The sequence below is a fragment of the Zonotrichia albicollis genome, chromosome 1 (genome assembly GCF_047830755.1).
Source record: "Zonotrichia albicollis isolate bZonAlb1 chromosome 1, bZonAlb1.hap1, whole genome shotgun sequence".
Lineage (NCBI taxonomy): Eukaryota > Metazoa > Chordata > Aves > Passeriformes > Passerellidae > Zonotrichia > Zonotrichia albicollis.
The window spans coordinates 47,850,805-47,864,455 of NC_133819.1; the positions used below are offsets into that span (position 1 = coordinate 47,850,805).

Here is a 13,651-nt window from a genome sequence, read left to right on the forward strand (position 1 = left end):
AAGGGCTTCTTGGCTCTCTGAGTAAAACACTGGCCTCATGGACCCAGCTGTGTCCTGAAGGACACTCCAGGCCAGTCATTTAAAATACAGCGCAGGAAAACACAGGCAATTGAATGATAAAAAGGGACTTTCACGAGCCCTTTTAAATTTCTCTGTCCCAGTGGATAAAAAGGTTTGGGCGAGAAACCCTACACCCTTCAAACCTCTTTCAGAGTGTGCAGCCCCTTCAACAGAAAGATTTCAAAAAACCTCTGGCAAAGGCTCAAAATGGCCATGGGAGAGATTCTGGCTATCAACTTCACAGGCATGCACAACACTGTAAGATTGATGGTAGAGAGCCTGAGATTATGCTCCTGTGATGCATACAAGAAGAGCTGCTGAAATAGAAGCATCCCTGGACTGTAAGCAGCAGAACATACAGTGTGGCACAGTATGGGATTGAGAAGACCCCACTTGCAAAACTTTTGCAGGGAATTGAGACTAGAGCAAGTAGGAGCCCTAATTCAGTAGACTCTCATCTGAAGAGCACACACACAAGCAACTCATTAGGCAGTTTGTGTACCTCAGAAGCATGTATGTGAAAATTTTCAAGATTCATACCTTTTACAGGGAACTCTACCAGAACCATAGCAAAGCCTGATGCTTGAAGAATATACCCCATGGAATCTCATGGTTGACCAAAATGCCAGTAACTGCAGCAGGAGGCTTTCACACCTAGCTTTAAGTGCAACCTCATTGCTTATGGGGCTCTACAAAGTAATACAACTTTCCAACTCTAAAATTAAAACAGTAATTTTTTCTTAATAGAAATGGACATGTTTTCACTACCTTCCCAGTGACCTGGGCAAAAAGATGTTCTAACTGAAAAAAAAAAAAATTACCATGGATTCCTTTCAATTTATCCCACATGGTGTTAGCAAGGGTTTGGCTCTTCTGTCTCCTAGGGGCTAGTATTTTGGTAACCTTGGTTCTTTCAATGCCACACTTCAATAAAAAAGAGGGGAACACCCCTCCGTGAAAATACCTTATTTTGTTTGGGAAGGGGTGGCTTAATGGGATGAAACCCAAGCTCTGAATATTTGAGGAACCCTTTCAGCAATTCCCCATAACCCCGGGTTAATTAAAAACTAAAGGCCATAGACTGTAGCTTGAAGCGTGTCCAGCACAACGCTCCTGTGGGCTCACTAATAACTCTGCTCTGCCACAGCCTTGCTGTCAAGGGGAAAGCCCTTAAATGAAAGCTACAAATGGAACTAACAAGGTTTCCTCAACCACAGCCACGAAATGACTGCACCAGCCAGGCTGAGGAGGGTGATGGCATGTTGCTAGGAAAAGGGACCCTTGTTTCTACAGCCGCCTCAGCCTTACCCATCCTGGTTTTCGCTTCAGCTGTACGTGATGCTACAAACAGTGTATCAGCAAATATCCCACTCACTTGAGATTTCAGTGCCTTGGAGGGGAACAGTTTGAAACTGGATGCAGCTATTTTACTGCAGTGCAAGCGCTGAACACAACTACATTGGAAAAGTACTGTATAGAATGATCCCGCAGTCAAAACAAAAATTATATGAAATTGCTTCCACAGAGAGAAAGAGTGAAGAAGTCAGAATTGTAGAAGAGCACATGGGAAGTAGCCAGCATTTACTTTGAGCTCAAAATTGATAAATAAAAAAAAAAAGCAGAAGAAAAAGCTCCTTTCTACTATGACTCAAAAGTGGTGTTTATAAAACAAAGAAGAACTACTATTCAAACCCTCCAAAACTCTTAAACCAAAGTCTGCAGAGTTGAAGTGTTACAAAAGACTTTGAAGTTGGGACAGACCTTCCCTATTAGACCCTGTACTCCACATCTGGCAGATCCACGTGCATGTGCCCAGCTGGAACAGGGCAACTGTGAGTTCAGGAAGGAATGGGGTTTGTTTTGGTTTTAGGCCCAGGCTTCAGAATTTTCTCCAAAGACTAGGTCCCTTCTGTGTTTTGTATCGAGCATTACTTCACCTACCTCCTGCTCAGAGCAAGAAGCTGTAGGAAAGGCAGACACTAACCACAGTCTTTAGAGATGAGGTGGACTTGATATTTCATCACAATTTTGAGACACAACATTATTTATACTTTTCAGCAACTTCTTATGTCTTCCAGCTCACTGACCACTGATGCAAATTTCCAAATTCCTTTTTGGAAAACAGAATTATTCATTCTGGTTTTTAATCTGAGAAGTTTCCAAGCAAATTGTTCTGATTTTTCAGATATTTGCTAGAGCAGGCAGGGGCTTAAATATGTCACAGCACATTGTTGAAGATTATAGATGAGGTTAAAAAAAATCCCAAATAACAAAATCACCTACAATTTGGCTACAAAAGTAATATTAAAATTGTGAACAAATAGCAGAGCACAGAACATTTTGCTGATGGGCTACAGAGTGCCTGGCAATTCACACAGTGTGTTTCCAAGTGCATTAATGGCCAATGACTCATATGCCTCTAACAATACTATTCCAGGTAAAGGACTGCTGTGGTTAGTACAGAAGTGCTCTATTGTTAGAATCTGGGGAGAAAATAGCTCAGATATGCATGAACAGAAGTCTGAGAATATGTATTTTTTCCCAAGATACGTTCAAGGTTACTAGTTTTTTGTTCAAAGAAAAGCATCCTCACAGATTTAGCAAGAGAAACCTGCTTTTAAATAGATCTCTGAAAACATGCATTGTGTAGATTTTATATCTATATATGCATGTAGGCATGCGTATTTTATCTGTTACTTTTTTCTGTCTCTATTAAAATTGCATTGACATTTTCACTCCAACTCATCTAAACTGCCTAGGTGAAGCCAGGAAGCTCTCCAAGTAACGGGCAAATAATTGACCCGTGGCATTGTTGGAAGCATATTTGGTTAACTGGCTCCTCTCAGTGAGTCATGTACTCACAGAATATTAGGGGTTTTTTTGTGGGACCATGGAGAGTAGGATGAAGTAACAGTAGAAAAGAGCTTGGCAGAAAAAAGTCAAAGTGTGTGTTGCTCAGAACTGTGAGTTACTTATCCTAGCAAGAGATGGAAAACCTCTCTGCGCTCGATTTTTTGTTTCAAGTTAAGGTTTCTCTTTCCAGGTTACTTCCATGGCACCTCGTGTTTTTAATTTAATGGTATCAGCAGGGTTTCCCTTGCTTCCAAAAATTACTGTTTGAGAAACCTCATGTTGGCTTCAAAACCACTTCAACAACATGCAATTTCTCCACAATCTTTATAAAGGTAAAAAGGGAATTTATTTTCAGGAGTGTACCCAGCAACATATACTACAAATGTACTGGATGACAGCATTAGAAGTATCTATTATCCTCAATAAAATGCCTTTATCTGCTATTTAACTCTACTGGAAATAATAACTACTGGGGATGTACTCTTCTCCCTTTTCTTTTAGGAATTATCTAAGGAAGGAGAAAGCTGAAGAGATCTATCTTTCAGCAGATGTTCATGGCCCAGGAACAAAGTGAGGATTTGCAGAGCAGGATGATCTGCTGTTGAACAGCGATCAGAAGGATAGGTTAGATTTTGCTGTTTCATTTCCAGATGATTGAGATACTTAATAAAAACCCAGGAGTTACTGCTGTAGTTCTCCTACAAAAACCTTGCAAGGGAAAGGCCATGTATTTTTTGGGAGTCCTAAGGATCCTGCCAGGACAACAATGATATTTCTGAATTTCAGCTACAGAGGGATCCTGCTATGATAATCCTGTGATGAAACACAAAAAGCAGAGATCTGAATGTAGATACCTCATGGCTTAATCTTCAGCATCCTCCCAGTGAATCACCTGCTGGATTGGAGGCTTTCCAATGCTAAGTATATATGAAAGTGTTTAATCTCTTCTCAAAAGGCCATAAGAGGCTGTAAACTCCCTTCCCATTTTTTTGTAAGTCAATTTTTTCAACCTAACTGTGACTAACCATGTGTGTCCTACCACATGTTCAAACAACAATCTTAATAGAAGTTTGCTCTGGAGTCTTTATCATGGGCTAAGGCTGGTTAATTATCTTTAAATGGGCAATTTAATGCTTTCAGCTTCTGTGTAGGGCACGTTCAGGTTCCTCTTGTACAATCTGCGGATTTGTGACATTTGTTCCAGGATTGTTTAAAGGGAAGAAAATAATCATAGGAAAGGCAAAAAACCGTGTACACACTTTAGTATTAACACCTACCTGATCGTGCTACCCTTACAAGTAGATTGCCACATAACAGGCAAAGCGTGGTACCTCAGAAGAGGACTCATTTCTGTTTCAGTTCCATGTCAACCTGGATGGACCATGGCCCTTTTAGAGCCTTGGTAATGCTCCATAACAAGTGGAGTCAGTTGGAGCACCAGGCAGGTGATAAGGGCTCCTGAACCCCCTGAGGTAGCACCAGGCACCTGTACAGGGAGGTGGCTTTAGAGAGAGGAGATGGGGATGTGGGACAAAGCTAACAGAAGACACACTCAGAATCTGGAACCTCTATTGTTTTTATCAGGACATTCAGAGGAATTATCTGAAAGATTTACTGTCATAATGTTTAGCACCACTAGCTAAATTTAGGATCCTCCACTCATTTTACTTCATCTTCTAATTCTTGACATCATGACAGCCCTGGTTTTACAGTTTGTGCTGCTCTGGGGAACACAAGACTCTGAAGGATAAATACTGCTTTTAAGAGAGCCTCTTCCACTCCCTGTGATCTGCCAGTATTTGCTATTTGGACTGTGCTAGGCACTGTACATACCTAAAAAGGACCCTGATTGAATGGCTTACAAGCCAAGCATGCTTCATTAAATCACACTATGTTAGGTCACAGAATCACAGAGTATGATGAGTTGTTGGAAGACATCCACAAGGATCATGGAATCCAACTCCTGGTCCTGCACAAGACCATCTCCAAACAAACCAACCATGTGCCTGAGAGCACTGTCCAAATGCTTCTTGAACCACTTCCCTGGGGAGCCTGTTCCAGTGCCTGATCACACTCCACGTGAAAAACCTTTTTCTAATATCCAACTGAAACCTGCTCTGAACTCAGCTTCAGGCCATTCCCTCAGGTCCTGTTCCTGGGCACCACAGAGCAGAGATCAGTGTCTGCCCCTCCTGTTATCCTCTTGAGGAAGTTGCAATGAGGTTTCCCCTCAGTCTCCTCCAGGCTGAACAGACCAAATGACCTCAGCCACTTGGCTTCACTTCAAGGCTGTTCACCGTCTTTGTTGCCCTCCTTTGGATGCCTTCTAACAGCCTAATATCTTTTTTTTACATTGTGGTGCCCCAAACTAAACACAGGACTCAAGGTGAGGCTGCCCCAGCTCAGAGCAGAGCAGGACAATCCCCTCTCCTGCCCAGCTGCCAATGCTGCCAATGCCAATGCCAATGATGCACCCCAGGACAGAGTTGGCCATACTGAATTTAATCCTGGTGGTCTCATACATCATCATCCTCTAAATGGTTTTGTGTCTACTGCCTCCCTCACAAATGGTATTTTACCCTTCTGTTTCAGGGAATACAGGAAGTCTATCATAAAGCATACACAACTCTCAAGGGCATGTGGAAACATGACCTCCTAAATGGGCTTCCATCTGTGAAAAACAATCTATTTCAGTGAAAATAATGTTCTTTGAGGCATGGTTGCGTGTTTTATTTGTTTCCAAAGAATCATGAATTATTTCTGACCCTGTATAAATATGACATCAAAGCAATTAATCTCATGACCTATAGAATTCACTCCAAGGCACAATAGGAAGCAACCCTCTCAACTGAGGATGAGAAGATTACAATGATTTTTTTAAAAAATAATTATTTGTTAGCTTCAACTGTACTCTTATAAGTTGAATGAATTTATACTCCCTAAGGCTCTTGATCCTATAAATCATGAACTAACAACAATTTAAGATAAAATAAACAGTCTATCTTCCTCTTGGAGATCAGCCAAAAGAAGAATATTTGCTACAAATCCTGCTCCTTCCCTTGAATTTAAGTCATTTGGATTAGGCTGTGAGAGGAATAAAATAAACAACCCTCACTACTGGTAGCCAGACAAACTACACATTACTTTACCTACTTTCACTCCATGAGTACATTGGTGAAGGAAAATCATGTATCATGCCTCTCTATCCAGTCTGTACAGAAACTCACTGTGGAATATTGACCATCTGTCTGTGCAGTGGGCTTCAGAGGTGTTTGTATGCCTGACAGAGAGGTTACAAATAACCTACATAAAGGAAAATTGCCTCCTTGTTTCTAAGGAAGGAGGCATTGCAGGGATACTTCTCTCTGTGAAGAATGCACCTCTCCCCAATGAATCTGAAGGTCTCAAATACTGATCTTTGTCAGTTCTTACTCTTAGCTTTTGTAACTTTCTAATTTGTTCTGTATTTACAGAGGAAAGCAAACAGTAATCTGAATCCTCACAAAATGAGGGATTTAAACAGAAATTTTGGATATGACTTCTAATTAATCTCCTGAATTTACACTATGTCCCCATTACATTATCTGGAGAAGGAAACGTGCATCTCTGAAGGGAAAAAAAACCATAGGGAGTTTTACTGCATAGAATGAGCAATGACTCATAGAATTGGGAAAATAATCTTCTCATATCAATCAAGTATTCATAGAAGGTACACGAATTACTGATATAAGTGCTTGCAAAAAGCATGTTTAAACACCATAATAAAATTACATGGCAATGTAAGACTAAAACAAAGGACAGGCAGTACTAGAGGGACGGGTGCAGAATGAACTCATTGCATACATAAAGGTGATCAAAGACTGAGAGATTAAAATTCAAGTTTCATGTGCTATTCCTGCAAAGACATTGTTTTGAGATGAACAAGAAGTCTGGACATTCAGGTAGAAATCAAAGTACTAATTTCAGAATGTGAGACTGCTGCTTGAGATTTTGTCAAAGGCTGAACTTGTTCCAGATCATCTGTGTGATAAGGCTGAAAGATCATTTGTGTGATAAGTTTCAGGGAAACAGGAAATCCTGAAAATTTGTGACTTGGAGATGCTTTCAGATGCCTCTTGGTAAAAGCAGTCAAGACAGCAATATAACCAAGGATCCTGCCAATGAAAACAGTATTCCTCAGCTCAACTTAGAGACCAAAGTGACAATATAAAGCCAGACTGGGGAGTCTGAGCTGTACCTTGCCGACGCCGACTGTTGAGTTTCCTAAAGCAGGTGCCCTCCACAAGCCGATTGAGACGTTGCTGCTTGATCAGTTCTAAGATCTCTGGCTGAATCTTCTCCTTTAGTTCCCTTGGGAGAGAAAGTAGGCACTTGTAAAATTCAATCAAAGACCATCCTTCCTCTGAAACAGAGTCTCACAAGATGTTTCTGCAGGGTGTTTGAAGAGGACTTCAGTCATAGACAAGCCCAGGTCAGAATCTAGTCTGCCCCAGAAAAAAAACCCTTTTTTTTTTAACAAAGAACAGGAGTCAGGATATCTTTGTTGTAGACATCTCCCTGTTACAACATCAGTGTATGACTCAGGCACGTTGCCCGTTTTTATATTGCTTTCCTCATTCTAAATATAACACTTGTTATAATGCATCAACAAGATTTTTCCACAGCAAATAATGCTCTTTCATCATAGGAGCCCTGTGAAGCTTATTTTAGGGTCTGTCACCTTCTGTTGCATGATCCTATGCTGGTATACTTCTCTAGCACTATTATTTAGGGCAACACAAGAAGGCTAGAACACTTTGAAACAACAATAAAGAGTAGGGAGCAGTGCCAATGAGCAAAACTAATAATGATCAGCACTATATTCTTGTTCTTAATTTCATATCATTTGATTACTTTATTATTATCAGAATTTGTGGAAAACTAATTCTTGACTAGGGAACGCCCAAGGATCAAACTTCATCTTTGCACAGGAGTGCACAGACCTACAATACATCTAGAAATAATCGTATATATTCTTCAGAAAATCCATTTTCTCCATCTTACTTTGATAAGAGTTCAACATGTCAAGAACTAGGCAGAAAACATATGCACATGATATTTAAAGTTTAATTTCATACGCCATCACATGGATTCACAGATGTCTGAATTCATCAGTTATATCCTCACTTAGATTCATTAAGAATACATAAAAGACAGGTTTAAACATCAACTCGACAGCAAGCCTAGTAAGATTAAAAAGAAATAACTGAATGTGTAGAAGATTTGTAAAATATGAAGTTTGTCAGAACCATGATTTCGCATTGCTGTGCAAATTGGGTAATACCAGAAATCATTCTGTCTGGCAGTATGTTCCAGCAATCATCATCAAAAGGAAGCTAAGCTGTGGTATCCCATAGAGACAACAAAAAAATTTTCCCTTCTTGAAAACTTAGGAAGCCCATTCTCTGCTGATTTCCACACTCATTTGGATCCTATGCCTTTGATCTGCCAGACCCCCACTGAAATCACTGCCAATCCTCTGCTACAAAGATCAGGCCTTTAGAATAAAATGCCCTCTTTCCCCTAGGTGTTGACAAAATGATTGGATGCATAACCCACTGCATATTTACAAGCTGTGAAAATCTAGCTGGTCAAAAACCCAAGGAAACATTGTAACTATAGAAACAGGCCATCTTTTGGAAATGTGTTATTAGCCCTTTAGGACTTGAATTTTCAAGCACTGTTGTTTTCCCATTGGGATCTAAGATATAAATATGTTGAATGGTTAAATACTGTGATTAAAATAATTTTGTGCTTGAATAAATGTCTTGCCTTTACTGAGCTTGTGAGCTTCTCTATTCCTCAGGTAAAACCTGACAGCAGGGGCTGAGGATAACAGTGTTAAAACACAAGTGTGGATTACTCAGCAGTTCAGGCTGCTGACTAAATCTCCAGCTGGAGTAATTTCAAACATTCAAGACTGATATAAACATCAGTTTGATAGTTAGGTACTTTAACTCAGAAACTGGATGGTTATCATTAAGTAGGTGTTAAGGATATCATAACATTATATTTGCAAGACACTATCAAAAAACCAAAAATGAATGGGTCACCCAGTACATTAACATCTGAATGTTTGCTCATAACATTCTGTCTTCGGGCCTCTAATGCCCCACCTGCCCTTAACAAACCAGGGGAAGAGAAGGACTTTTTAACCAATCCAAAATGAAACAGGTAATCCTCTCTAAAATACTTCAGTGCCTAAGGCAGACTTTGCATGGGAGAAGGGGATGTAAGAAAGAAGGGACCTTCGGTTATGTTCTGGAAGCCCTCTGCACACAGACATTTTTGCTCTCACAGTCGTAAAGCTCAGTGTGCTACTCTCTTCTGTTTGATGGTCCTTGCTTGATCACACAGAGGTTGTGGAGAAAACTCGTTTTTCCATGCAGAAACAGTCCCTGGTAACTCTCGACTTAGTGAAAGCCTGTAAGACCATCGTGCCCTTGCCATGGTGACTTTCTGCACTTACTGTCCTCAGCAGTTCATGCCAACACGTGGTTACTCTGACTTGTATGGTTCTCAGCCATTTTTCTGACATCGTGACTCCAGGTATATTTTTGCAAGGTGATCCTGCCACTCAGTGCTCCTCACTGTCAAGGTTTCTGTTGCACCATTTTGAGGTGAAAGATATGAGCCAGAACAATCAAACCAACTCCATCTCCTTCTGAAAGCCATCTGAATGCAACAAAGTTCTGTTCCTCACCATCAGTATCTAAAGACAGGATGGTTAGGAAAACAATCTTTGTGCAAGAAATACATCCTCCTGCCTAATTTTAAAACCCATCAGGAATAATCAGCTAAAGGAAGATCATAAATGCAAATACATTTTGTGAATATTTATTTATTGTCCCTCAGATGACATTTGCTTAACAGTTTGTACTTTGTGAAGAGAGAGAACAGACTTAAGTCTAAGGAGACAGCGACTTTAATAACTGCCAGTACTTTCCTACTGTCTTTCTGGCCCATAAGAACGTAAAAAGTTTGTGCACTGGTGAGACAGAGGGGTGGAGGGAAACACACATTAATATATATATTTGCTAATTTTGTGATCTCACTGGTCTTAACACCGGAGGCAATACTAACAGCAGTTACTTGTTTTTAAAATATCTGAAAATCATTAGAAATTATTTTCAAGATTTTCACATTAGACAAATTCTTCTTCAGCACCAGGTAAAACTGTGTCCAGATTTTACCTTTCCAGCTTATAGTTAAAACTCACTGGACAGTGGTCTTCTTTCCAGAATGGGGCATATTACAGACATTTAAATTATTACAAGACAATGGGAGACTAATCCCAGAACTGATTTCATATGTTTTGTCCTTTTGGACAAAGGAAAATTTTGGAAATGTCCAAAAGGCATCTTTCTGGTGTCTAGCTATGCTCCCTCATCTGATCATGCATTCAGAGCAGGCAGTAGTGACTCTTTCTAACAATGCAGAGAAATATGAAGGATAAAAAGCAGAAAAGCATCCAGACACCTTCCTCAATTTCCCTGTGTGTGGCTGATTTTCACACAGATGTTACTTAGTAATGGCTCCCTAGTTGCCATTAACTCTCCTTTAACCAGCAAGTCCCGAACTGGATGCCAAATTTTGTTCTAGAATTAACCCATCTCTGTTGCCATTTAATTTGTCAAGCAGATCTCTGGTCCTCTATAGGTCCACAGGATTCCTAGCCAACTTCTTTTACAGCCATTCAAAATGAAACTGGGATACTTTAATATTTCATTATGGAATGGCAGTTTGGATGACCAATAATGATACCAAATCCCTGAATCTCTTCTGAAGGACCTTCTATTTTTCCTAATCAAAAGTAGATATTGATAAAGCTTTACTTCATATGATACAACAATGCTCATATAAAAGAAACAACTAATCCTTGCAAAACAAGGTTGTAGTTATGAGGATCTAAGGGAACACATTCCAGTTTACATTCAAACCAACTTCACTGATGCTTCTCTTATCCAGCAGCTTGAATGCTTAAAACCACAGTGCTTCATACAATGAACAGAAAAAGAAAGACTTCTATCATGTTCAAGGCAGGAAAAGCCATTCCCTGATTGCCATATTCTCAAGCAGAATTAAGCAAGGTCTGCTGATGTTACAGGCATCATCTCTTTGTGCACAATCTCTTTTAGCATATCTGCAGGGCTTTAAAATATACAGCACAGCCACGATTGCTCTTTTCACTCACAGTCTCTTTCCCTACAATGGGGCCATGATTCTGTACTTCTATCAGCTGTGCCATCTATGCAATTTGACAGAGTTCAGTACAGGGAATCAAATCAAAGCACAAAATGAAAGGACTGTTTCTTTTCACAGTCGAGAACAAGTGATCATGGATGTAATCAAAATGCAAATGCACAGAGTTAAATCTCTGCAAATGCAGTTGTGATTGCTTAAACACCTTATTGATTTACTTAGCCTTTACAGCCTTTAGGCTTAGCCTTTATCCTGAATTTGAAATGATTCTCTGGTAACACTTCAGTTGCCTTTAACTATTTTTGTTGGCTGTTTCACTTGCTCTGTGGTGGGGAAGGAGACTCTGCACTGTGGCAGCAACTAGCCAGAGTGGCACTGTAAATTAAGAGTTTGCACAGGGCATTTGCAACTCTTTCAGTGCTAGGTGATGGTGCAAGAGAATATAAATAATTGACCTGCATCATACTTACTGTTGAGTCATAAGGAAACCAGGGAAAATGAGAAGTTTTGGTGATGAGTTCACAGTTCTGAGCAGCCTGGAACTGCTAAATATTGCAGGGAATTTGCAGGGGCTTTCTGAGCAGTGTAACAATACAAAACTAACTGGAACCATTTGCAAATTTTTAATTGATGCATTACTACGAGTGACATCAGTTCTAATTGGGCATTAGGTTGTATCTTCTAACACATTGGAAACACAAAAGAAGCAGTCCCCCTTTGATCCACACTGGTATGGTTAAAATTTAGTTTGTAATTCTATTTTGCTGACACTTCCACTGTTGCCCTGCTGCCCCTGGAGAAATGTGTCCCCAGAGCTTGTACTTAGATATCTGTATCCTTCAGAAACAAATCCAAATTAATATTCTGCTTCTGCATCCTGGAATGCTCTGGCCTAAATCCATTTCTATACTTTTGCCTTGGAAAAGAAGATTTAGAGTATCATGAGGTATTCCACTTGCAAGAGTCAGGATTTCATGACATTTCAGCTGATGCTTCTGGAGTCCTCACCACTTCTCAGCTGATCTCAAAAGCTTCCTGCTATTCTCAGCACAGCATTTGCACAGCACAGAGCCTGCATGTGTCCCGTGCCATCAGTTCAGCCACAAGCCCAGACCTAGTCCAGAGCCAAGTGCAGCCTCCGCTCCTCATATAACAGAACAAAGAGTATTCTGAGGCATGAGAAAGAGCTATGGAGGCAATATTAGCCTTCCATACTTCGCCGTAAACAACAAGCAAAGGGCTGGCAAGCTGCCAGAATGTTGCTACAAATAAGTAAATGAATGCTTGTCATTAACACCAATTTATAATAATGTTATATACAAGGACAACTCTTTTGGAAAGTTAGTGTGTGTTGGCTCCTCTTCTTCTGGGCTTCTCCCTGTCTAGCTCAGAGAGGCCTTGAACAGAATGAAAATTGTGGTGTTTGATTAGTTTGATTTTATTTTGAAAGACACTACTAGCACCAAAATCAGACTCACAATCATGCAGAGCTAGGAAATGTCAAAGCACTGTTTCATATAAAGAAGCCAAGAGAAATACTGCTGGGATTTGCCAAATCTGGTTTCACTGAACTCAAGGAAAAAGTTATGATTCCCAGCAGAAGAAAACATGTACTTTAAGCAGATGCCTCGCTACTGCTTTTGAGAACAGATCCCTGGACAGTTTTTCTCCCTGGGATTCCCCAGAAGAGCTCACAAATGTCATTCTCCCTTGTTAATCATTCCATGAAAAAATGAGTGGGGAGAGAAGACAATACTTACAGAATTGGACGAGACTGGAAATCTTCCTGGTTCATTCTTTCGGACTGGCGTATTTTCAGTATTTCTGTGTAACTGAGATTCTGAAGTTTGCTCTTGAATTGATCCAGAGAGCTAGGCTTGGTAGTGAGTGCTCTCATTATCTGTTCTTTCACTACCTGCATTACCTGCAGTTAACAAGGAAAGAAAAAGAAGCTGTGTTAACACTTTCTGTGTATTTGTTCCAAATCTTATTCTGGGTCACACTAAGGTTTCTAGGTACAGAACATGACCAGCCTAGGTGGTCTCTTAGGCAACTTTTCAGCAACATTACTAGAAAATAAGCCAACTTCTGACAGGGCATCACAACCTACATCAAAAACTCATCTGCTCAGTGACAAAACTGGGATTTTTTGAGGGTAGTGGGGAGCTGCTAACTGGCCCACTGCTTCCTTTTATCCCTTACACCCAGAGGCAATGGGCACACACTGGAACACTGGAACCGCTTTAAACCCCTTTGAACAACAGGAAACACGTTTTCTCTGCGAGGGTGACCAAACACTTGCACAGGTTGCCCAGGGAGGTGATGGATTCTCCATCCCTGGATACACTAAAAAACTGTCAGGACATGGTCCTGGGCAACTGGCTCTGCATGGCCCTGCTTGAGGGAAGGCTGACCAGGTGATTTTCAGAGGTAAAACCAACCTCAACCCCTCTGAGATTCCGTGAGAGTCTCACACTGCAGGCACATTGTGGCCATA

General features: G+C 40.5%; 1 protein-coding gene across 6 annotated transcripts in view; it reads right to left on the reverse strand.

Moving 5' to 3' along the window:
• ELMO1 (engulfment and cell motility 1) overlaps positions 1-13,651 on the reverse strand; it is a 301,543-nt gene that overhangs the window by 16,328 nt on the left and 271,564 nt on the right. For all 6 annotated transcript variants that reach the window (XM_074540487.1, XM_074540461.1, XM_074540470.1 and 3 more), the window contains 2 exons: positions 12,915-13,078; positions 7,151-7,263 (listed from right to left, as the gene is read on the reverse strand). In XM_074540487.1, the coding sequence (XP_074396588.1) occupies positions 7,151-7,263; positions 12,915-13,078 (277 nt within the window). The remainder of the gene's footprint in view (positions 1-7,150; positions 7,264-12,914; positions 13,079-13,651) is intronic.